Here is a 26,937-nt window from a genome sequence, read left to right on the forward strand (position 1 = left end):
AGAGAGAGAGGGAGACACAGAATCTGAAGCGGGCTCCAGGCTCCGAGCTGTCAGCACAGAGCCTGACGCGGGGCTCCAACTCACAGAGTTGAGATCATGTGAGATCATGACCTGCGCTCAAGTCGGATGCTCAACCGACTGAGCCACCCAGGTGCCCCCTTCCAAGTTCACTTCTTAATGACAACTTGAAACTGCAATCATTAAATTCATCTACTGCAACTAAGAACAATTTCTCATTTCAGTCCATTCTCTTGAGTGTCCGTATTAGTCCTGTAAGTTAGTTTTCTGTAGGCACACCTCACTGTACTCAGTGTCAGCCAACTTAAAGGCAGTTCCCCTTTCGGCTGACAGCGCACCCAGCTTCTCCTGTGCCCTGACCCAGGTTCTCCTGTTTCTCTTCTGAGTCTACCCCAATTTGTGTTTTCGCTCTTTTCCAAGTGTGCTCTGTTTTCTTCCTCTCCAGATTCCTGATTCGACTGTAAACAAAAGTCTGCATCTGTGTGCACTACTTTTATAGTTTCCCTTTGTCACGCTCCCCCCAAGTTAACCCCAAATTATAAAATGTATTTTATTTCACTGGCATGTTATTTTATTAATCGAGTTGTGAAAGACTGCTGGTCATTCTCTAATCACTCAAAATTGTGAAATATGGGGGCGCCTGGGTAGCTCAGTTGGTGAAACATCTGACTTGGGCTCAGGTCATGATCTCATGTTCCTGAGTTCAAGCCCTGCATCGGGCTCTCTGCTTTCAGCACTGAGCCTGCTTCAGATCCTCTGTCCCCCCCCGCTCTCTGCCCATCCCCTGCTCCCACACTCTTTTTTCCTGAAAAAAAATTTTTTTAAATAAAAAAATTGTGAAATATGTTTTTCTTTTTTAAGTGTTACTGAGAGATTCATATACCATACGATTCACTCTTTTAAAGTATATAATTCAATGGTTTTGAATATGTTCAGAGTTGTGTAACCACATCGCATATAATTTTAGAACATTTCTATCACACCAAAAAGGAATCCTATATCCATTAGCAATCACTCCCCATTTCTTCTCAACCTTCAGTTCCTTCCCACCACTAATCTTCTGTTTCTAGACATATGCTTATTCTGGACATTTCATATAAACAGCATCATACAAGATGTGCTTTTTGTGTCTGCCTTCTTCCACTTAGCACAGTGCTTTGGAGGTCCATCATCCTTGTAGTGTATATAAGGACTTCATTTCTTTTTTTCAGCTGAATAGTAGTATTCCACTGTGTGTGTGTGTGTGTGTGTGTGTGTGTGTGTGTGTGTATCCATTTTTTGTGTATGCATAAAATTTTTTGTGTATGTCCATCAATTTATCCATTGATGGACATTCGGGCTGTTTCCACATTCTAGTTATTGTGAACAGTGGTGATATGAGAGTGCAGGTATATGAATGAATACATGTTTTCAATTCTTTTGGGTGTATATATCTAAGAACAGAACTGTTGGGTCATGGGGTAACTCTGGTGAACACGTGGAGGAACCACCAGACCAGTGTTAAAATCAGCCGCACTACCTTATATTCTAACCAGGTTTATTTGAGGGTTCCAATTTCTCCATATCCTTGCCAAGACCTGTTGTCTTTAACCTTGCCACCTCACTGCATGTAAAGTGGTATTTTTTGTGTTTCTGATTTGTATTTACTTACCATTTAATACTGTTGAGCATCTTTTCATGTGCTGTGCTTTTCATGTGCTGTGTATCTTCCTTAGAGAAATGTCTATTCAAATTATTTGTCCAGTTTTTAAAAACTGGGTCATTTGTCTTTTTACTCTTGAATGACGTTTTAAATATACATACATATATATTTATTTTTTTGCATCTCAGTTTCTCATCACAAAAATAATTTACAAATAGTTACTCCCATTTTGTGGACCACCTTGCCAGGTTCTTGATGGTGTGCTCTCAAGCACAAGTCTCTGATTTCGATGAAGTCCCATTTGTCTGTTTTTTCTGTAGTTCCATGTGATTTTGGTGTCACATCAAATAACCCACTGACTGATCTAAGGTAATGAAGATTTATTCCTATGTTTTCTTCTGAGAGTTCTGACTGTCACATTTATGTCTATCACTCATCTTAATTTTTGTGTATGGTGTGAGGAAGAGGTCCAACTTCATTCTTATTTTTGGCATGTTGTCCCAGGACCATTTGATGGAAAGGTCATTCTAGTTCTCTCTTCAACAAATTGTCTTGGCACTTTGTCAAAAACCAAGTGAACATAAATTCACTTTTGGTACATTTTGCACACAGGCACTGGGCAAAAATGACACACCTTGTGGATGAATGAGGAGGAGGTGCTTAGTGATTACTGACTGAAGGGACGAAGGTCGTCTATGCCTTCTAGTAAGGACTAACAGATCCTTACCGCTGCTGTGGAGCAGGAAGCTTTTCCCTTCTAAACTATTCCTCACCCTCTACAAAGACCCCCCCCCCCAAACTGCAAGCGATCCCCTTGCTGCCACCTTTGACCACTTAGGAGCGCTTCTGCCTCCCTCTCTTCGCCACTGATCACCTCCCTCTTTCCCACCATTTGGCCTCTCATTCAGCCAGCCAAAATTAGTGGCATACTGACCCTGAGACAGGCACCGAGGTTACTACGGACGAAGACCAGTTCTCTGAGAAAATGAACTATTGCCTCCCTACGGCTCAAGTCTCTCCTGGTCTTTTTTCCAATTCTTTGCTCTCTTGTCCACGTGCACGTGCTTGCTTCTGTCCACCCCATTACCACTTCAGTCACAGAATCTCTCTCTCTCAGATCTGTCACAGCCCGTGATCTTGGCTGGGTGGCAAGGGGCTGCTCACTCTCTGCCAAAACATTTAACGACTCCAGATACCTCAGGTTTCCAGAAAGATGTTCTCCTGATACAGTTTCAGGACTACCTAGTACTTAAAAGTGCCTTACATTAAACTGTGATCATAACCACGGCAAGTGTCCATGAAAGCCACTTTTTTTTTTTTTTAAGTAGGAGCCACACACAGCATGGAGCCCAGTGGGGGGCTTGAACTCATGACCCTGAGATCAAGACCTGAGCTGAGATCAAGAGTCAGACACTTAACCGACTGAGCCACCCAGGTGCCCCTGAAAGCCCCTATTTTACAGTTTCTTCTTTTATTTGTTTAATTCTTTAATGACAACTTACACAGATATGGTACCACTTTCTCTCTTTCTCTCGCTTCACTTTTTAGTTCTTATCACATTTCCCTGCCTTCTACTCTGCTACCGCATCCTAGTTTCAATGACATTTTAAGTATCAGACCAGGGATTTCTCAGGTTTAGAGATGGGATTATGAATTTGATTTCTGGTGATGAAGTGGTATCAGAAAACATGCCTTCAGATTTATTTATACCAAATGCTCATGAACTAACTGATACATTTATGATATATACAACATGTCGGTTTCCATGACACCAAACTAGGTGAGTTGGCTTTGGAACGCCATCACAGTGGACCTCATAATATGGAGCGATGTGGATGAACAGCAGAAGAGAAGATTACTTAAATCTCTCCCATGATGTTCCATGCTAGAGTTGATCCTTCTGACGTCTTTCCTACTATTGTGTATATCCTGCAAACCACGTGGAAGTCAAAGTCCCTTACGGAAAATAAAATGACAGGTCGAGTTTCTTCATGGGTCCCGCTGCAGTAAGAGGAGGAGAAGGTCTCACACCTGACTACAAACGCGCAAATGATGTGTGGGAAAAGGGGAAATGAGGATGCGAGTACAGCATCCTTTTTCCTGGCAGCTTTGTAAAAATGACCTTTCTCCTTTCACTTTCACTGAAAACACTTCAAGAAGCAGGCGGGCTTCTCAAGGCCCATCGAAAGCTGGGAGACGGCTCAGACGTTTTTCTAGCGTACTACCTTCATTTTGCTTTTCCCTCATTTCAGAAATACGCCATCCTACGTGTTTCTCTATTGGTTTTCCACAAGTACGTGGGCCAGCATTTCTATAACCTTACACAGAGAGAAGGGTGTTGGAGGAAAGCCCACGACACAGCCCAGGCTAGAGGGAGTGAAGATGGAGTGTCCACCACCTGGAACACACACACGCTTCTCTCTCTCCCACTCGCTCATGCGGTGAATCCTTGACTCTCCTTCCCCACAACGCTCATCATCTCAATTTTCTGCTGCTTTTCAAATCATGTTTAATTAGAGGATTTCACATTCCCTTGTGATATGATATTCATGAGTAAAACTTGCAATTGGAGTGACTGTGAATTAGTCTATTAAGTGCCAGATTTGTGCTTTTAAACAATGATTGAGATTATTGTTATTATCTGCTCTCAATATTGTGCCTCGAGATGTGAAGGCTACCTCAACTAACTTTATATCTCAAGAACAAGCTTTTAACTCCTTAGGTCCAGGAGTTTCCCCTCCCCCCTTGCATTACAGATTATCCTGTAAGAAATACAGGGTTTCTTTCCCTGCAATGGCCCTCAGGGCAGGGCCCACAAAAGCGGTGCATGGGGTGAGTTCGAATGATATACAAATATCCTCACTTTCATAGTTATGAATTCAGGTTCATGTGTACTAGAAAAAAAACTCGACCAATACATCAGATTCATGACTTGTCAGTGTCACATTTTTTTTTTTTTTTAAGTTGTGCTCCAATAGGGAGCCCAATGCAGGACTTGAACTCATCAACCTGAACTCGAGACCTGAGCCACCATAAGAGTCAGATGCCCAACTAACTGAGCCACCCAGGCACCCTCAGTGTTTAATTTTCATGAAATCTATTTAGGTTAGTCAGTTTTAAGAAAAATATTAAGTAATAATTAGTTAAAAGGTATACGGAGATATGACAATAACTGGCCACGGCAGGACTCAAAGTCAATGCTGACTGGGCTTAAAAGATGGATGCTTGTACGGAAGCATAAGGAAACGCAGCCTTCCTCTTCCATTGCTTTCCTTATAGTCATGCTTCTCAAAGTTTATTATGGATAGAAATCACTGGGATATCTTTTTAACATGCAGACTCTACTTTAGTACTTCTGGGTTGGGGCCCGAGACTGTGTATGTATGCGAAGCTCGTGTGTGATATCAATGGTGTGGGGCCACGGACCACAACTTGTATACCAAGTCTCTTGAGCACTCCCTGTTCAGCATCTGACCTAAAAAGGACTGTTATTAAAGGAGCCTATCTGGCTTCTTAAAGGAGTGGTCATGGGGTGCCCTATTCACTGTGGGTTGACAAACAAGTTAGAGATGGATAAAAATGGAAAGGGGTGACCCTGGGCACTCCTCACCAAGCAAGAGTTGCAGACTCAAAAAAAAAAAAAAAAAAAAAAAAGGCTGCCTGGCCCTGTTACCTAAGAAATACAGGCAAGGCTTTTTAAAATTTAGTATCACAAAGCAGGTAAGACTGAAGGAAGTTAGCATGGGGAAAGGAGTACTTCCTGTCTAATAAACACCAATTTTACATTAACCCAAATTCGGTGAGTGCTTTCATCTGAGAATGATGTCTGCCAGATACTACACTGATCTATCAGGAATACCCTGCCATAAACTGATGAATCGGTGAATGTGACAACTCAAAACATCACAGCCCCGACTCTCTGTCTGGTTGCTATCCCCGGACCCGGAAGTACAAGATGTATGGGTGAATAAACAGGATGGGGAATTAGATTTTTAGGAAGATAAATGATAGTTTGGGCTTTTCTAGGAAACCAGGGTAAACATACCATGAAAGCAGGGTTTCAATTCACTTGGCACAGTACCATATTCAGTCAAGGTCCCTCTCTTCAGCAAAAAGAGGAAAGCCTAGGGGTGCCTGAGTGGCTCAGTCAGTTAAGTTTCTGACTTTGGCTCAGGTCATGATCTCATGGTTTGTGGGTTCAAGCTCTGCATGAGGTTCTGTGCTGACAGCTCAGAGCCTGGAGCCTGCTTTGGATTCTGTGTCTCCCTCTCTCTCTGACCCTCCCCCCAATCTCTTTCAAAAATAAACATTAAAAAAAGTTTTTAAAAAAGAGGAAATCCTACAAAAATATTCCAATATATGACATGCATGCACTTGACAGTGGCCCATAAAATATCACATGAAACCAGAATGTGTATTTTTTAAAAAACTGGCACATTTATTCTAATTTATATTAGTTAAAAACATACCTAGTATCTCCAACCTCTGATTTCATAGGTATCATTTCTTAGGATGAGGCTTATTGGACTTAAATTAAAAAAAATGACTTGACAGGAGGCTGGATGGTTCAGTCAGTTAAGCATCTGACTCTTGATTTCAGCTCAGGTCACGATATCTCGGTTCGTGAGATCAAGCCTAGCATCAGGCTCCGTGCTGTCAGCTTGGAGCCTACTTAGGATTCTCTCTCTCTCTCTCTCTCTGTGTCCCTTCCCCAACGCCTGTGCACACTCTCTCTCAAAAAAAAATTATAATTTAAAAAATGACTTGATTTGAAGAGAATAATAGAAATGATACGTAGATATGGCTAACCTCATGATAATGGGACACATACTCAGATGACTCAAGTTTGGGAAACCAAAAGTTTAAGACCTATTCTGCAAGGAGATTCAGTCTCTAGCTGGATTATCTTCCCGAGCTAACAATGAATGGCAAGTCTCTGAAGACACACTTTTAATTAGAATTCTCAAGGGAGAAGAAAGAGCCTCGGGGTCATCCTGAACTTACCGGACAAAACCCCCCAAGGGCCACCACAACGGAGTGCACGACATCCAATGCTCCTAGGACTTAAAGCTGTAAAACATGGGATCTAGGGGCATCTCATGGGCAGGCTGGAGATGGGACTAGTAACTGGCTTTACTTACTTACTTTGACAGGTGTATTTTTTATATTTTTATTTTTGGGCATTTGGTACCATATTCCTTTTGGTACTACGCTACTTTACTGACTTAGGTTACTCACTTTAAAAGTCAATGGTAAGATTTACCCAACCTGGGGCGGGATGCCATGATCATGGGATGGACACTTCTCTTCCTCCCCACCCACATCACCGATCTGCCCCGTCTCTCCCTTCAGCGACACTGGGCAGAACACGCCATCTTGATTCTCAGACGCCCGGAGTATGCGCCCCAGCAGGACAATGGAGCAGAGACTGAGAGCCTGAGTGTCACAAACAGCGAGCAGGAGATGACAAGAGCAGGGTGCATACGTGTGCGTGCTGATGAATGGAGGAATAAAGAAAGGGGAGAAAAAAAGAAAGGGAAGGCAGGAGTCTACCTCTTGTTTTTTACACCACTAAGGGCCATCCTCAGTTTACGAGAGTTTACCACTGGCAGTCTTAACACTGGGATCTCGCTAAGAAAACAGAATGCCTTCCAAAGAGTGGCTGTGAGCAACTGTGTCAATACAGACATAGGGACCACTAATCCAAAAATTATTAACACCATTAGGCAGGCATTCTCATTATGTCAATGCGAGTGTGTTTGCACTGGTGACTCACAAGGTCTATGTGGAACGTGTCCATATGTTAGAGGTACCAACAGTTACCCAAGAAAACCAAAGAACACAAATAAAAGTTCAATACTAATTCTTCTTAGTCCTTCCTCCGGAACAGTCTATGGAAGCCAGCACAATTATACTCAAGACCCAGAAGAATCATGTAAGTAAAGTGTGAGGGCCAGATGAGTAAGCAGCAGACAAGGGCACAAGTAACGTACAGATACAAATTGGCTGAAAACCATTAGGCACTTGCATTTAGGTTTCCTTAGATCTATCCCCTACTTTACGTAATTACCATTATTTCTCTGTAGGACAAGGCGCTTCATTAACGTTCGCCGGATTAAACTCTTCCCTACCTTTATTTTGGCAGGTTTTAAGCAAACACTGATTTTGTGATAAACATCACGTTGGGTTCCTAGATCAGAGTCTCAAACTGGGATTCATAAGAAGACCCGGTGGGGAGCAGTAAGATAATATTATAGTTTCTGTATGCACGTGTTAAAGCAACAGTAGGACTTTTCTAAGAATATACATGTGTGTATATGGGTGCCTATTTCTCACCCTTAGCCTCTAATTTTTTATATTACAGGTACTATACTACACACGTATGTAACAAAAACACAGTGTGGATGTATGCTCAACACTTTTATTAATGATGGAGTGAATAATCAAATACATTTGGAGGTCACTGCCAGTTCTCTTCCTCTCTGAAAGAGCTGTACCCAATTTTCCATTTGGGGAGAAAGAGAACTGAACAGACGGATCGAACATAAAATGCTGTAATATTTGCTGTGGGCCTTACAGTATCAGTAGGAGCTCAACTGCTATGAGAGAGAGAGAGCAGGCAGATGGCTGAGGCACAAAAATCATCTTTGGACATAAAAAAAAAAAAAACGCAGAAAAACAAAACAAGAGCGCTTACAAATGACTTAAAAGGCCAGCATGAGGAAATCTTAAGAGAATTTTTGTTCTGTAAAATAGTTTACACTGGGTCACGGTGTTAAGAACTTGTCCCTTTCTCTCCGTCACTTCTCTGTCACTTTGAATAGTAGCAGGGGAAGAACGCCACAGCCTGTGGATGTGTGAGAGCAGCGGTTCTCAAAGTATGGCCCCTGGGAACTTGTCAGAGATGTACATTCTTAGGCCCTCCCCCAAACAACTGAATCAGAAGCACTGGGACTGAGGTTTGGCAGCCTGTAGGTCAGCCAGTCCTCCGAATGATTCTACTGCAAGTTCACTCAGGGTTGAGGAGCACTCTTAACAGAAACCCAGATTTTTTCCCTGTTTGCATCCTCTGTAAGGATCCACAAGACTAAGCAGGTTCTCCTACAATCTGTGGCCAAAGGGTAGCAAATATATAACTACACCTAACGGGTTCTTAATCTTTAACATTCCATTCGTTCACCTTCTCCTGTAGATTTCATCTAGTCTCTCTGCAATGAAATTTCGCACCTCTTACACCAGGCTGGCTATGCTGGATGATCAGGAGGTTAGCAATCAACAAAAGAGACAGGGAACCTTCCTTCTTGGAGCTCACTGTATTCAAAAATCTCACCTGCTACCTATGTGGGGGTGGGGGTGGAAATACATCCAGTGTGATATTCCTCTAGTGCTCATTTAAAACAAATCCTACTTGGGGCGCCTGGGTGGCTCAGTCGGTTAAGCGTCCGACTTCAGCTCAGGTCACGATCTCGCGGTCTGTGAGTTCGAGCCCCGCGTTGGGCTCTGGGCTGATGGCTCAGAGCCTGGAGCCTGCTTCTGATTCTGTGTCTCCCTCTCTGCCCCTCCCCTGTTCATGCTCTGTCTCTCTCTGTCTCAAAAATAAATAACCGTTAAAAAAAAACACAAATCCTACAGTGTCACATTTTGTATATGTTCATATCACTGCATTTTTTACACTGTGTTGCAAGTAACTCTCTCCCTGTATGTCTCTGTGATCAGGCTGTGAGCTGCTTCAGGGGAAGAACTAGGTGGTGGCCCTTTAATTTCCTGAACCTATATGGTTAATATATAATAAATGCTCAATAGATGTGGTTCGAACAAACAGACCACTCTGACAATAATGAACAGTACTCAATATTTACTGAGCATCTACTATGTGTCACAGCCTGCTACATGCCCATTTCATAGATGGCAAACCGAGGCACACTGAGGTTAAGTCACTTCAGTGGGCAGCCTGTAGTGGAATGCAGGCAGTCCAGATTCAGAGTCCACACCTATAACCACTAAACAACACAGCCACCCCCACACTAAATGAGGTATGGGCCATGGTCCAGCCAAACATGTTCTTTCTGTCCCTGCCTCAAGGCCTCTGCTTCTGCTGTGTCCTAAGCCCTGAGGACTGTTCCGTCACTTCTCTCCATCTGTTCAAGGGTCACTTCCTCACAGAAGTTTGCGAGACCCAGTCCTCTCTCTTCCTTGCTTTATTATTTTTTTTTCAGAATTTATTTCTTTTTATTACGTAATTATTTGTTTGTTCTACTTCTGCTGTACTGTCAGCTCCATGAGGACAGACTTCGTCAAGCTCACAGCTGCATGCCCTACAGCCTAGGACACTTGGCAGGTGCTGAGGGTTTGGTAAGTTCTGCTGAATGAATGGATGCATGTCAGTAGTGTCCAGCGACTTCTGCCCCACTCAGGAACCCAGTTTTGTTGAACTCTGGACAACTTCCCATTTTTCCTTGTTAAGTTTCTTTTTCTTTTGCCTGTACAATCCCTCTAATTTATTCAAACACCACTGGATTATTCCAGCTCTTGGTGTCAAATTTTTTTTTCTAAATAAAGCAAACTGCCATTTATTTCTCACACTGATCTTTAACACGAGACTTCTTGTTCTTGTCATAAATATGACTCATGTGGAAAAAGGGAAGTTGAAGATAGGGGCTCATACGTACAAGAATGTTTCCATCAATATTTTAGATATAAAAGGTAGAGACATAGCCAGAGATGCCTGTCCAAATCTAAGGTCTATAGTAATACTTTCGGTGGAGTTTTAGCCTTTCTGATATATAACCTAAAATTCCACCAGATGACTCAATGGTCCCTCTTGAAAGCAAATACCGTATCATTTACACAAACACTTCAGGTTTTTCTTTCCTTCTGTCATAATACACCTTCAAACTCAACATTCACAGCCAAGATGTGAAATACACACATAGGAAAAATCCTTCAAAAATGGACTTCAAAGTATAAAAAAAGAAGGAAGGAAGGAAGAAGGAAGGGAGAGAGAGAGGAAGGGGAAAGGGAGAGGGAGGGAAGGAGGAAGGCAGGGGACGGAGGAAGGGAGGGAGGGAGAGAGAAAGAAAGGAAGGAAGGAAAGAAAGAAAGAAAGGTAAGGAAAGGTTAAGGAAAGGAAAGGAAGAAACAAAGAAAGAAGGCAGGAGGGAGAGGGAGAGAGAGAGGGGCAGAAAGAAAAAAAAGGAAGTAAAGAAAGAAGGAAAGAAAGGTAAGGAAAGGAATCAGAAAGAAAGAAGGAAAGAAAGAAAGAAAGAGAAAGAAAGAAAGAAAGAAAGAAAGAAAGAAAGAAAGAAAAAGAAAAAAAGAAAGAAAGATCAACCAACCAACCTGGCATTAGTCCGATTTCCTTGACTATAAAAGGAATGAAATTTGAAGGTCATAAAAGTATGTCTGTTTGTTTAGGGAAGTCTTACAGGTAGTATAAATATCATCAGCTACAGTTGCTATGGGGTCTGTTTGTTTACCAAACAAGAATACAAATAGTTACACAAAAGCGGAACAGCATTTAGGTATATAAATGGGAAGGCTTTGCCTTCTGGTAAATTTCCCAAAGTGCCTCCTAAAGCGGTTCCTATTTTCACCTTCTTCACTGGGAAACCTCTGTTGCCTTGGTTCTCCCTTTTCAGTTCTAACACCTCCAGGGAATGTTTTACTCTCAGATTTGAGCCCAGTCATGATTTTCTTTTCCTTTTCCCCTTTTTCATTCTAAGATGGAAAAACCAAAACCACTAGCCCAAACTGTACCATGAAAACAGGCTTTGCAACTTACAATGCAAAAAAGGAACAAAAGCCACAGAGTGTACAGAAGAATTCTAGTACAGGCAAGTATTCTTTAAATTGAGTTATCTATGAACAACCACCTAGAAAAATGTGTGTGTGTGTGTGTGTGTGTGTGTGTGTGTGTGTGTGTGTGTGTTTTCATGGACTTTCTGTAATCCAGGTATGTTTCATGCACCTGAATTATACCTGCTCAGTTAACTGTTTGTTTCATTTTGGAAAACGAAGGCGGGGGAGGTGTGGGGGATGGAAGAAGAGGAGAGGGAAGGAAACCAGCAAAGCTCTTCTGGAGTCCCTTAGTTGAGTGTGTGTGTGTGTGTGTGTGTAAGCATGTTATAGCTCAGATCTACATAAGACAAACTGTACCACAGAGGCTGCTGTGAGTGGAAGCCTTCTCTTCACACTACATTGACCACAGTACCCACCAGGCACAGCCCTGACGCCTTCCTGTGAATGGTACAGACTGCCATATGGACGAAGACACTGAACAAGCTGTACAACTCTTGGCGACATGTGCCCGGGGGATTGTCCCATATTAACACCACCTGGGCTGTGGCAATTGTGCTCTGTATGTGCAGAGGCACCGAGGAGCCCATCAGGATGTTATTTTTGAGTACAAACAAAAAGGAGAATTACAGTTAAGAGAATTCTCTGGCTAGCATATCTGTTGCTCAATTCCCGAAATAGTTTCCCAAAGGAACGGTTATCTTCTTTATTCACACAGGCAGAAATGACAAGCTGGAACACATATTAACAATTTCCCTTTGTGAGCTTCCACTATTGTTTTAATGAGGAGAATATACTTTATAATATAGTTAGGCCTTGACTGATTACAAAGGGGGGTGGAATAAAGAACCTCAGGACTGCTGTACATATGTAACACGCTCATTTGCATTACCCAAGTGAGCCCGTCAGCACGGTGGTGGCTCCCTCGGAGACAGCTTCAGAGCCAGGCTACGGGGTGAAGCCAGTGCCAAACAGGAGGCTTTGGAAATTTCGAAAAAGAACGTGACATTCATTTAAGCCTCCTGTGCAGGTCCCCCCTCATGTGGCCCCATTACTGGCTTAACAACAAGAGAGTGCTACTCATCATTTAAGTGAGAAGAGAAGAACGCTAAGGACTTTCCCAAACCACATGGCTTTCTGTAGACCCATGGCTTCCCTTTCCACTTCTGGATGGATCCCGTGTCCACCAAAGGAAATTGTTCTGTAATTTGAGTTCTTACGTGTGCATTTTTAAGGTACAAGGGAAAATGCTGTCAGGGTTCCCTCCAAATTGGTCTTCGCTGTTCTGCCATATGCTTTCCTTCACATTCTTAGTGTAAGAGAAATGTTAAGAAAGCTAAGGTGTGTTTGGGAGGGGCCCCCCTTCCACACAAGTGTAAACACCTGTAAAATGGGTGGGTGCCAGCAAAGGGATCTGGCAGAAAAAACCCTATTAGCAGGACCAACTCAACAGAAAAGAATATCTATCCTACATGACGAGAGAAAAACGGGGGCTCAAATATAATTTTGCGGGAGAAACTGGGCACATTAGACATGAAATAGCCCATGGGTAAGATGCGTATTATATAACATCCCAAGAAAAAACGTTAAAATCAACCCAATTTAAGAGAAACTTATCCAATGAATGTATCTCTCTAGAGCGATGATGTCATTTTATTGGAAAGCATGTATCGTTTAAACACAATAAATAGAAAAAGATTTATAGAGTCTAATGATGGTGTGTTATGGTAAAAGCCACTTTATTGAGATAAGATACAACAGCTGTTAGAGAATAATGGCTGAATTTTTTTTTTTTAATCACCACACAAAGTGAACAGTCAAGAAAATCCATAAACCTATCCCTCATGGCATGCCAATATTGTAAAGATCATCTCCCTCCCCCCATCCTATGTATGAATGACAAGAGATGACACCATGCCACCCTGCCGTGACGGAACCTTTCTTCCCTGCTTCTAAGACCCAGAAGCAACAGGGTTTAAGCATGAGACAAACGGAATGCAGCTCTTCTAAGCATGATGGTCACAAAACACCCAGCAGCACGTCTGTGGTACAAAATGTTGATTGGACCTGGCTGTTTCTTCCTGATATAAACACAAATAATTTTGCCCTACACAGTCTACTGCCCACACAGACAGACACGGGACAGGTGTCGCTCCCGCCAGTCTGCTTTGGGGCTAAGAAGCACCTGTATTTCAGGCCTCGGCGACAGGCGACATGTACTTCTCACTCACGTCCCTCACGACACTCGACAGGCCATGCCCAGCCTGCTCTTCACATTCTCTGCCGCGAGTCACCCGATCTGCCTCCCTGCAAAAAGACGACGCAAGGGAGGAGAGCTGCTCTCTGAGACCCTTTGGAGCTTCTCCCAAATTATGGCTGAACAGATACATCTGGCCCCAGGCTCTCACCCCTCAAGGCTATGGCCTCATCCTGATCTCGGAGCTTCGCCCCATCGAGACTGTAACCCCGGAGTCTGGGATGAAGCCAAGGTGGTGCTGATCAACAGCCTACTTGAGAACGACTCCACTATGACAGTCATTGCAAGGACTTGAGGGTTGGAGAGACCCTGGTTCCAGTCCCTGCCTGGTACCCCAACTAACTGTGTTGCTGGTGCAAGCTACACGAGTGTTCTGAGCCCTCAAATGTCATCGTACAAAGAAGACAGGACCCCACAGAGTTACCGTCAGGATTAAATGGGAAGATCAGTATCGGGGCTTACGTGGAATCCTTGAAGCATGTGTCCAGCACTAACTAACAGTTCAGTAAACAGCAGCTGCGTTATCATCACCACTGCATACCAGCTAGCGATTCCTTCCGGCAATTCTACCGCTAATGTGTAGGTTCACACAAGAATGGCAAATCACTAGCGTTGTGGGCTGCATACGTCTGGGATGTTAATCCAATTTTAGGGGGGGAAACTCTGCCCTTTCCAACAGCGCCCAAACCCAGGTGAAGTGAACATGCCCACTGGCACTGCTTCTCAAATTTGAGCAAGCCCTGGGGATCTGGTTAAAGCAAAGACTCTGATTCAGTGGGTTTGGGGTGGGACCGAAGACCCTGAATTTCTAACATGCTCTTCCCAGGTAATGCCAAAGTTGCTGGCCGGCGGCCATTGAGTAGCAAGAACATAGGGTATGTGTGACCAATACCAATTCCTGACCCCATCGCAGACGGGTATAATCCAATTCTTCAGGAGAGAGGCCTAGGAAGCTATGTATTTTTGAAAATACCTGTGAAAATATCATCAGGAAATCTGAGAAACACTTTGCTTAGAGCTAAAATCAGGAGTTTGCAAATTATTTTCTGTAAATGGCCAGACAGTAAACATTTTAGTCACTGTGGGCCATGTTTCTGCTGCAACTGCTCCCACCAGCCGCTGTAGCATGAAGGCAGCCACAGACAATGTGTCAATGAATTATCATTGCTGTGTTCCAATAAAACTTTATTTTACAAAATGAGCACCAGGCCAGATGTGGCTGGAAGGCCATAAGTGGCTGACTTCTATTACAGATCAGCTGCCCCAAGCACATAATGGCAGAAAGGAGCAGTAATGATTTTGAAGACAATCGGGGACGGTCTGACGGAAGAATGCTCTCTGGAATGCTCTAACGCAAAATAAAGATTTGGGGTAGCTCGTTGGTTCAAATGCCTCAAATCAAAAGAAACCGAGAAGAAATCATCTGGTTTTCAAAAAGAAAACAACAACAGTTGAAATGAGGAAGAGCTGTTCAGAGTAATGTGACCTAGAGCTGACTGCTTACATTTCTGGCTCAATAGTCCGGCAACATGAGTATGAAAACATGTAACAGATAAAGGCGTGTATAAGTGGAACAGTTCTACAAACAAACTTCTAGAATTTTAGCAAGTAAACCAAGAACACCAATACCAATTCATCAACAGAGAATTTCGTTCCAAAAAAAAAAAAAAAAAATAGAAAGAAAGAAAAATGAAATGCCAGGCCTGTCCACGTTTGAATTCCTTGCCTTTTGAAAAGAGTGGGGCGGGAAACACAAATGTTATTGTTCGTGTAGTCAAACACATGGCAGTATGTCAAGAAGCCACAAATCAGAAACAGAGACTGTGTCTGAAAGTGCACTAGCCAAGCAAAAACCTTTAAGGGGTTATTTGAAGGCAGCTGCCCACTGTGGAGTGTGGAAAAGTGGGAAACGCAAGCAACTGGAATACAAGGGGCTGTGTCAACACACGAGGAGAAGGAAGGAGGAACACGGGGACTGGGCAGAGGGCAGGTTAGGGAAGGGGCCCAACTTGGGCCACCTGATTCTGAGCACAACAGGACAGCCGCAGAGAGAGAAGAGACTGCACAACCATGGTCTTGCCAAAGGTGAAAGAAACCTTTTCCGCCAGGTGCTTAAGGAAGCCTCGACGCTAACATCTAGAGCAGCTGTGACTCTCAGCGACGCTCAAGTTAGCTAGCGGCGGCTGAACTGAAAGCAAAAAGCTGGGAAGGGTCAGCAAATTGGAATATTTCTAATGCAGACTGCAGAGGACAAGGGAAATAGGATAAAGAACGTATGAGGTGTTCGATGCAGAAACGCGAGATTCACGAGGCCAGGAGCAAAGGCGGGACAGTTTCAGAGGGAGGGAGGCTTGCTTGGCGTTTGTGTGCAAATCCAGCATGGGGTTCCTTTTTGCTCCCTCTGTGCTGTTTCACGTTGTGAGTGGTTTATATTTTACAAATCCTACCCGCCCCCTGCCTTTAGGAAAGGCCCAGTAAATACCAGTACTGCCTTAAAAGAGCAAACTCTGCTATTTTCCTATAAAATGTGCTGATAGGCACACAGTAGGTGAAGTCAGCATACGTTTTGTTGGCTTTAAATTAAATTTAAACTTTATTTTAGGAGGGTCATTCTTATCGTAATTAAATATTCACTTCTGGACTGAATGAAAACCTTAAGTGCTGTTTAGTAAGAGACGGGCCTGAATTTGGATCTTGGATAGGCCACGAACCAGTTCTGTGACTCTTTGTCAGTTATTTAATCCCCATGATTCAATTTCCTTGTCTGTGAAATGGGTCTAATACTCCCAACTGCTTCCCAGCAGTCTCGAGGATAAAATGAGACATCACTCCAAACACAAGAGTTTAGCCAGTGCTCGGGACAGAGAAAGAACTGATTAAATGTGAGTTCACTTTCCTTTCCCTAGTGCACCATAATATAATGTGATATTTAGAATTTTAATTCAGGCAATTACTTAAGTAGTAATTGCTATTTGTATTTACATAGCTGCTTTGATCCAAGAAGCTCAAAGGGCTTTACTAAATTTAGCATTTTAATAAATGTTTCATTTGCATTCCGTTGGTTTTGTTTACCCACACCAAAACTTGGAATTTCCTAAAGCAAGACAGACAAGTTAAGGAAACAACATCACAGCTTCATGTTCACAGGTATCCCAGGTCTGAGTTTCATCTCTTCGTCTAAGACGTCACGGCTCCCTGGTCCACAGGAATAAAATGGCAGCGAGAGAGGCGAACGTGCCTGCTTCCTCTTCAGCTACCTCTAGCTCCTGCCTTCTGAACTTCACCTTCGCCACGCTTCTCCCAGGCGCTGGCAACCGAGGTATGTTTATTGCACCAATGAATGTATATATAATCAGCACAATAAACATTATTAAATCGCTGGGAGAAAATCAAAGCACGAAGCACGGCGCCAGTACTGAATTCTAATGATGCTGAATGTCCGTGATTGCGCAGGGACAGGATCTTAACAAGCCTTGATTTGAGCGTTGGCATCCGCCTCACAAATCACATGGGCCGCTCCTCTCGTAATAGTGCTGAATATTGATAAATGTCTCTACCCTGCGCAACAGGGAAGTGGGTTTCTATTGGCAATCTTTCCCAAAGTGTGTTTTTTCCCTTCTCTGCACTCAAGGGTTTACCCTGAATGATTTAATTATAATTTTCCTTGTGTAAGACAAATTAAAGAGGAGAGTAGGAGTGTCGTGCCAAGCACATTATTTATCTCCTTAACAGATTGCAGCTCACCAGACCCCAGAGCTGCTGCTACAGCGGCTGCTCACAGGAGCCCGCAAAACGCAAGGGGGCAAGAGCAGGAGGGGCGGGGGCGAGGCGGTTTCCAAATGACACAGAAATATGTGACCTCGGTGAGACTGTCAGACAGGTGACTACTTCAAAAAACAAAAACCCCTAGGATGCTGCCTTTTTCCAACCCATTTTCACACAGGGCATCCCTGAATCCTTGCAGGAGGAATTCCTAAGCTGTTCACCTGAGATGGGAGTTTGAAGGGCTAGATTATTATTCAGTGCGACAGAGGCTTCTGCTTGTTCAGACACTGCTCCAGGAGGACAGAGAGGGGGAAAGGATACCACGCTGAAGTCAACGGAGAGCCCACAAAGTTACGTGTTTTACACATGCACTGCCAAGGAAGGGGCGACAATTCTCCAAGGGACCCCTGCGAGAAACCTCCGGGCAGCGCACAGGTGAAAACGTATTTTTATACTGATGGCTTTTTTTTTTTTTACCATTTTCCACTGAACAGGATACCACATTCCTGATTTAAAAAACAATCGTAAGGTAAAACCAGATAAAACCTCATTAAAAGCACCTGTACGTACACAAAGCTGGCTAACTAATAATTGAATTTTTAATGATCGATTCTGCAAGTCTGTAACTTTTGAATTATCTCTAACCTAAGGTACCCATTTGTCTTGTTCACTACATTCGGCTAAGATAGGGTCACTAGAATTTTCTTTTAATTCAGCCACAACTAGGAACCTACCCTATGATATAAACTGAGAGATCAGATATTAAGGAGTGGCATATAATGTCCTAGTTGTCTCCTTTTTACATGTATAACTGGGAAATTCAGCCCGATTTTACAGCCAGATTAAGGCTCAGGAGAACCCAAGTTCTTTTCCGATCCATATTCTAATTTTGGCCAGGTAGCATAATGAAGATTAAGCCTAACCGTTGTGCAGCCAAGGAAGGACCATAAAAAACGAAATATTCCAACAAACTTACTCTCCTGGAATTAGACTGCCCATCAGATCCATTTACTTTCAAATACACCTTAAGATGTTTGAAAAGGGCTATTCTTCTCCCACCTGCCTCATTGCTAATCTATCACCTGACTGCAGATACAGAACCTTTCAGAATGAAACTGAGCACAGTGCATCTAAACAAGAAGAGTTTTCTGTGTCACAGGAAATCCGTGCAGGCTCCACATGGCCGACAAGATTGCAACAAATACCTTAAGTGCATCAGTCGGCATTTTTTTTAGTGGATGGCCCGTTCTGCCTACGGATGAAGATGTAATTCGATCACTCTGCAGTAAATGGGCATCATCAGCCTTACACACCAAAAGCAAGTACAGCAGGGGACGACAGCCTGGAACCTTTCTTTGAAAGCTATTTAATGTTGAGGGTTTTTTTGTTTGTTTTTTAATTACAAAGACATCGTAAGAGATAATAAAGCAAGAGCTAAGACTGGCTTCCGGACATACAAATCTATCCTCACTGGAAACAACAGAAGCCACATGTGGCCCAGTGGCTCCACACAGATTCTTACAGTCCACCATTCCATCCTTCAATTTGTCCCAAACAGTCATTTAAAACACCTTTTACTTCCCCTATGTCTGCCACAGAAACTCCCAAGTGATCTTAAAGGGATCGTAGCAAGTTTCGGTTAAAACAGATTATCTCCATCTCTCAGACCCTCTCACGTTTTTAAGCTTGAACGTGACACACGCACACACAGGCACAAATATTCACATAGCAGTTTCTGTGATTACTGATCTCAAAATGGATAAAATGTTGCTGGTAGAGAGATACAAATCTAATTAAACCCGTGGGCTTCTTAATGCTCAATATTTCACGAAATATATGAAATTATATTTGTAATTGCTCAAGTGAAAAATATAATTAAAAAAACTTTCACTGAGTCATTTTTATTAAAAAAAAACAAAATACAGAATTTGTTTTTACTGCTGGAAGTGACATTTACTATCACACATTACTTTGAAAGTCTCTTTTCTTCTGTGTGGAGAAGCTGGGCATACGAAATAGATGGGAAACGGTTTAAAAATAGTACACTGAAAATAAATCTTTTTAATTTTAGGAGCATTATATATATTCCACTTCTGAAAAGCATTCAACAGTAGTATTAATGCTTTTGGGTGCTGAGATCCAGTAGCATGAATTAACAGCTTCATTTTCTTAGACCTCTTCTGCTCCCATGATGTATTCTGGCTATCTCAAACAAACGTGGCGTCGGCTAACATTCGAGTGAAGCTGAGGGCAACTGTAAAATATAAAGTCTTCACTTCCTAACAGGAATAGAGCAACTGAGACAGCACTGCAGTCCTCTTTGGAAGGGAAGACTTTATTCTTTTTTTAATTTGTGTGGATATACACGGATTGTGTGTGCATATACACAGACCCCTTCCAGCTCTCCATCCTTCAAACCTTCGCTGAGTATTCACCATGAAAAAGGCCTTCAAGGAGGGCAGTACAGAGCGACTAAATGCTACCTTTTCTTGACCTGTGACTCATAATTGCTAGTACCAGACTCTGCTACTCCCTTAGAAGGTGTTTCGAGCCCAGGAGTTCAGCTTGCGTGGGGTGAGCCCTTGGCCCAAAGAATAAGCCTGCACCCTTGAAATCCAACCCATGCAGGGAAAAACTAACTCTGCCTGGGTTCTTAAGCTTAAGGGTAGACCTATATAAGCGCTAATTCCATGTTGAAAAGGTGAAAATAATTAGATGCTTCACACCCAAACCATATTGAACACATTCTTAAAGTAATTATAGGCACATTCAAGTCACATGGATCCAATTAGGAATCGCTGAGATATGGCTGAACAAGGCCACCCACCCCGCCCGTGGCAGAGACCGTTCTGGACACAGCTCAGCGGCTCATTCCTACCTTTCCCTTTTGGGGGTGTGGACTGAGAGCTGTCCATTGGTAGAGGCATGTGGGTTCATTATTAAGGAGGTCTTGGAAGGTGCAGAGGAAGAGACACATGTCGTGGTCAGATCCAAACTGCTGTGATTGCTGCCTGCGGTTTCTTCTGCACTATGAGCACTTGTCACTTCTTTCCAGAGCTGCTGCAGTTCAGTTGGAATCATGCCTGAAACAAACAAATTGGATAATTAAATCAATTAACAGCTAATTCCGTCCTCTTCAAACAGTAATTAAATCAAAGAGTCAGTAAACAAAGCCTAGTGTTAGGGTTTTTTTTTTTTTTTTTCTTTCTTTCTTTTTTTTTTTTTTTTTGGTGCGTGCGTTTTCCCCCCTCCCAAGTAAGGCAAGTACGGTCAGTAACAACCGTGTCCCCCCACTGAACAGCCGAGGTGAAGTGCCCTCGTCACACACAGAAGACCTCTGTGGAAAGGACTGCAAACACAGTTACTTTGCAGAGATGGTATGCTTCCATCCAAACTGTTGTTTCTAGATTTTTGAAAAGGAGATAGATGTTGTATTTTTAGACACAAAGAAGGGGCTCAAAATAAATTCGTTCAACTCTACTATGATGACAACAGGAACCACAAAATGAATAATTTTTGTGCTTAAGTCTTAAATGATGACAAATAGCTTTGTTATTAAATATAGTTTTTATTAATCACTTTTAGACATAAATTATGAATTCATATCATCTTCCTGAAATGCTTTTCAACTTTTAACATTCAAATTGATTATACTATGATTATTTCATTAACACACCTATCTTCCTCATTAATTTTGGTTTCTAGTACCACATGCTTAATTGATGGATGTGTCTACTGAAAAACTGTGTAACTTTTCTTTTAACAAGTAACACTATTATTACTGTCATTTCTTAGATCAATGCTAATGAACCATTGCAGAATAAAATGCAAACATAAAATAAACTTGGAGTAATAAAGTTCTCTTGTGTCCTAAGGGGGTCAAAATGAACCTGGGTCTTGAGGAGTAAGTGTCAACCTGTATCTTCCCCAAGAGGAGACAGAATCAGTACGTCGATCTCGCTATCATGGCCTCATCATTTTTATTTAGAGGCATGCCTCTACAGCCCATGATTTCCAAATCCCACCTCAATGCATATGCTAGCGCATACAGGCAGAGAAGAAAAAGATTCTACATGGTAGCTCACGACACCAACAAACAAAAAACAGCAGTTCCTTCTAAAGGACAGCGAAAGGAAATCTTAAACCCTGTACAGCATAAGGCAATTCCACATTAGAACTGGATGTCTGGACTGCAGTTCATTGTTTCAATCAACTGTAACACAGCTATCCTAGAAAGCCTGCCATTTTCTGACTACATAGAAGCACCCGAAACAGGCGTGTTTCTTACCAAACCTAAGGTATTGAATTAAAAAAGAAGGCTGTGTGCATTATATTCATTTGAAACACATAATAAAAAATGCCAAGGTCTAAATTTAATTTATTTTTGTCATTTAGAATACAATGGATAGATAATCATCTCAACGTGATCAGCCAAACATCTTTACTTTGCTAAACTGTTAAAGATTTTAATTATGCTAGCATTGGAGAGCACTGGTCTAATGAGGCAATGGACTCCAGAGAATCCGAGTGGTTAAGAACTGTGAAATGAGTCTGATAGGATTTTTTTATATTCACCGTGGATCGTTTGCATATCAAAGAGGAGTAAATTATTGCACAGCAGACCAATAACCTTCCCCGCCTTTCTGAGAGGAGCGTTAACAAAAACAGTTGGTCTCTCCTAACGGTTCTCCACGAAAATGTTCAAATGCTCAAGTATTTGCAATTAATATATATTATAAAAGGAGGCTTCCAATGATACATTAAGTGGTCAGATATTCTTAGAACGCATCCTCGACAGCCAACTCGGTTTTCTTCTCCCTTCATAAAAATCAAATGCCAATTATATTTTGATGGATTTTGTCCCAAATGAGCATTTAGTTATTAGGCATATTCAATTATTACTTGTCCCCTGAAATTAAGCCTCGGAGGCAAATTAAACAAAGGGAAAGGTCACTACACAATCCCGCGTCCGGTTCTGCTGCATCTGGGCTATTATTTTCAAACACCTTCCGAAGTGACATGTGGGATGTGTTTGTAGCTAACAGGCCTGCCACTGATGTCCGCACACCAACAATTACCTGTGAATATGGCTGACCCTCCGACCACTGTTTACTCAATTGAAACAAGAGTGAATGGGCTTGTCTGTGGATGATAGCATATTGATATAAAGCCACACAAGTCAACACCTATTTTTATTTTCCGGGGAGTAAATACACATGAAAAGAACAAGCCGCCTATTTTTCAACTCAAACTAATTGATTTCTGGGTCAGCTGCATGGGAGGTGAAAAAAATGGAAGAACACGGTTTCGAACAACTGCGTTAACACTTTCCCTCCAAGAAAAGCGGAACTTTGAAGTTCTTTGAACAGCAAGCTGTTTATCCAGCCAATAAAGACAAAGGCAAATGTCTTGTTACACTTGTTACACCTAAGAGTACATTAATGTTATTCCACTTTCCTTTTATTCCAGTGGGCTGGCAAATGCGTTTCATCACTCACAGGGGGAAATGGTAAATAAAACAGCAACTCACTGACAACAGGCATACTTTGGGGTCAAATTTGACTGTGATAATTACGTTTAAGAACATCCTCATCTGATCTACAGAGAGGCAGTCAAATCACTCTCCTCCATCAATGCTACACCTTGCTCGTGAGGTTAAACTGTTACTTCAGTGCGTACTATCTACAGGAGGATGCTATTTGACAGCCAGGATCTCATGATAGAATTAAGACAGATAAAAGGCAAGCTAGTCACTCATCAGACTCAACGGTTATCAATTTTCCAAAAAGCATCACACATATTTCCAATGTGGTAGAAAGGAATAACGGTACCACGTTAAATTCATTATAGGTATATATACCAACCATGTAATCTACAGTTCCCATTTTAAAAATTCAAAGGTGGGAATAATAATGAAAATATACTTCTATACGGAATTACTGATTTTGGGGGGGGGGGTGGGTTCAGATGCTTCAAGAAATCAGAGAGAAAAGCCCATGTGCTCATTATATAAACCGGAGAAGACTCTAGAGTACTCTTAAAAACAACAAAAACGTCCTTCCATTTCATAACATAATGCCTTCAGGCAAAAAAAAAAAAAAAAAGGCCTTTGAAATATTACTGTCTATTCATACTTTCATATTTATACATGTTTAAGGTGACTTAGCCAGGGCCATGAGCAGGTATGTAAAAGAACCCTGGTGACTGCATCACAAAGTGGCCACTACTGGCATTTGTAACACATAACCTCTGAGCCTTACTACATTTCTTTTTCCAGGACAACCGACCCCTTCATTATAAAAGAAAATGCAGACACAGGCTTAAAAAATGTATGTTGTGGGGACAGTTGACAGATTACTGCTCGTGGAACTCAATTTTACAACCCCAGGTATCACTGGCTCAAAGACAAACAGAGTTGATCAACCTTTTTTTGTCCTTGTACATCCATACCCAGGTGACCATGTTCAAGCAAGCAGAAAGTTGATTTAAACCTCATAATGACATCAGTTTTAAGCCATCATGTCTCTGATAAAAAAAAATTGTGTTGTAGTCCAACATGACTGAATTCTCAAGCCACTTTGGGCGACGGGGTAGGAGAGACAAAACCAGCCTCCGGATTCCACAAAAGATGGCAATGACAAGGGTAGCTCTCACTTCACTGCCAGAACAGGACTCTAGAAATACTGGATTTACATTTACGTACCTTGGGCACACATAAGGGCACCCCTTAGATTTTAAATATGCTTCTTCCTAATGGTGCAGGGGCTAATAGTTCTAGCAGATTGCTAAGCATATCAATCAATGCCATGACTAGTGAATTACCTACTGGTGTCTCTGATATGTTACTGCAGAGATTACACTTCATGCATCACCACATTCATTTCTTTCACATTACACATGAGCTTGTCTTGTCACTGCCCAATTGCCCTCTTTTGGACAGCTTAACTGATGTACTATAACAATGAACCTTAGTGAGCAAACTTAATAGTATAGGAGCAGTGGGAAAAGATGAGAGGTTGAAGCCTGAGTCCAGTGGGTGTGTCAGAACAGCCTGCAATGTTTCCAACTATAAACCCGAAGGTGTAATTAATGCACGTTGTAACATTTTGCAAGCACAAAAATGCATTAGGCGATGTGTCCTTTCCTCGCCCCTTGTATTGCTCGGTTACCAAATCTTCTATTTTGACAGCCGCTGGAGATGCTCATCATGTACCCAGTAGTTGGGCAGTAATGGCAAAAAGGGGAGGAGGGCCAAGAGGGACATGAGAGGGAAAAGCCCAGTTTCAGCACTGAAAACATAAACAACAACAAAAAACCCCGGAAGGAATAGAAGTTGGGTGTGGTTGACTCGAGAAAGATTCAAATGTAGACATGCCTCACTGGCTTCACATGACATCTAAAGTTACTGAACAAATGAGCAGGTCTTAATCACCATGAAGGGTGAAGGAGGTTCCCCATTTTCAACCTCTTCAGAAGGTAAATGAATCTAAGACTTGACCAAAATTAGCTACTAGTCTTTAAGGCTCAAACATGTACATCCAAGCCTTTAGAATTAATTACAAAGCCTGGGGGTCCTGAGCCGGCAACTGAAACGTGCACAAGACGGGGGATTGGTATTTCAAAACATGGCAGGATACTTTCTTTCCTTCCATACTTTTCCTTCTTTCTGCCTCTGAATAATCCACTTGCATTCACATTACACATGTCCATGAGTTGCTTAAACCATGACGATGTCCTAAAATGGCTAGAATCCTCATCTGTTTCTGATGTTCAACATCCACTGTAATAACACGTCAATGGCTTTTCAAAAGAAATTTTGAAACCCATCAAATCTTGTTCATTTTCAAGGAACTCTAGTTTTTGAAAAGAAGAGCTAGGTATGCTAACTGTTCTGATGAGTGTAGAACTGAACTTGCTCAAAAACCAACAGACGTGGGGCACCTCCGTGGCTCAGTTAAGCGTCCGACCTTGGCTCTCAGGTCGTGATCTCACGGTCTGTGAGTTCGAGTTCCATGTCGGGCTCTCCCCTCTCAGCACGGAGCCCGCTTCCTAGCCTCTGTCTTCCTCTCTCTCTCTGCCTCTCCCTTGCTTGCACACATTCTCTCTGTCTCTCTCTCTCACTCTCTCTCTCTCAAAAATAAATAAACAAAAAACAACCAAGAGACGAAAGCAAATAAGCAATGAAAAAAAGAAAACCCAACCAAAGAGATGCATCTGGATCGCTGATCGAAAAATAAACCTGGATTTATCCCTAGCAATTAAAAAGTGGCATTTAAGGAAGCACTGCTAAGCTTTCAAACAGAACAAGTTACAGGACATAAAATACACCTCAACGTGGCTAACAAAAGCCTTCAAGAAAATTCATTCGTGATTCCAAGCCGACAACGCTGGACCTGATTAAAATGCTACGTCAAGGTGGCGCCGCTTTCTCGTACTCCAAGAAGGCGCCACAGTGGGATTCCTCTGCTACCGCTCAGCATCAGACCACCCCAGGTCTTCAAGCTGCCACCAACAAGCCCTTCATCCTGGTGACCTCGAGCAGCCTCTTCTCTGAAGTCAGCACACGCTTGCTGCAGGTGGACCGTCTCCCCACCGATGAGCTAGCCGGACTGTCCCAACGGATGGCCCCACCTCTGCCCCATGGTCTTCGCGGGGCCGCACCGCCAGGCTCACGGCCGGCTCACGGAGGCTTACCTTGCGCGAGGGGCTGCAGGGGAAGGGCGGGCTGCCCGGGCTGAATTGTGAGAAGGCCTTGGCGCTGCAGAGACAGGAGGTGCTGCTGCTGTAACTGCTGCATCTGTAGAAGCTGCTGCTGAAAAGCCAACTGCTGGGTAGCCACCTGCTGCTGCTGTAAGAGACCAGGAAGGAAAAGATGAGACGGCAGCTTCCCGGGGAAGTTTCCAAGTGTGGGTGTCTCGCAACACACTGCCACGGCCAAAGCCCGAGGCTTACTGGGGGCTAGCGGAGGACTCAGCGTCCAGGCTGGTGCAAAAAGGACAGCACCCGGGGCGCCTGGGTGGCTCGGTCAGTTAAACATCCGACTTCGGCTCAGGTCATGACCTCACAGCTCATGAGTTCGCGCCCTGCGTCGGGCTCTGTGCTGACAGCTCGGAGCCTGGAGCCTGTTTCGGATTCTGTGTCTCCTTCTCTCTCTCTGCCCCTCCCCCACTCATGCTCTGTTTCAAAAATAAATGATGATAAACATTAAAAAATTCAAAACAAAACAAAACAAAGGACAGCACCTATGACGTTTGAGGAGAATGGGGAGGGTGGGGGAGATGCTGGAGGCATTCCCTTTCTGCTGCCTGGGGCCCAGAAATATACTCTGTTGGTCCAGTCAGCTTTTCAAAACCTACAGTTAGTAAGTCCTGAGTTTTTAGAGTCGAGATGTGAACTTCCAGACTCTCCAATGTTCAATCACTCGCACTACAGAGAAGGAATGCACCATTCCAGTCTGCAG

The 26,937-nt window shown here is 42.8% G+C and overlaps 1 protein-coding gene across 13 annotated transcripts in view; it reads right to left on the bottom strand.

Annotated features, from left to right (window-relative positions):
- Positions 1-26,937, bottom strand: part of FOXP1 (forkhead box P1) — a 506,962-nt gene that overhangs the window by 63,247 nt on the left and 416,778 nt on the right. For all 13 annotated transcript variants that reach the window (XM_060633752.3, XM_060633758.3, XM_060633761.3 and 10 more), the window contains 2 exons: positions 26,172-26,325; positions 20,356-20,560 (listed from right to left, as the gene is read on the bottom strand). In XM_060633752.3, the coding sequence (XP_060489735.1) occupies positions 20,356-20,560; positions 26,172-26,325 (359 nt within the window). The remainder of the gene's footprint in view (positions 1-20,355; positions 20,561-26,171; positions 26,326-26,937) is intronic.

Source organism: Panthera onca, chromosome A2, assembly GCF_046562875.1.
Source record: "Panthera onca isolate mPanOnc1 chromosome A2, mPanOnc1 haplotype 2, whole genome shotgun sequence".
Taxonomy (NCBI): Eukaryota; Metazoa; Chordata; class Mammalia; order Carnivora; family Felidae; genus Panthera; species Panthera onca.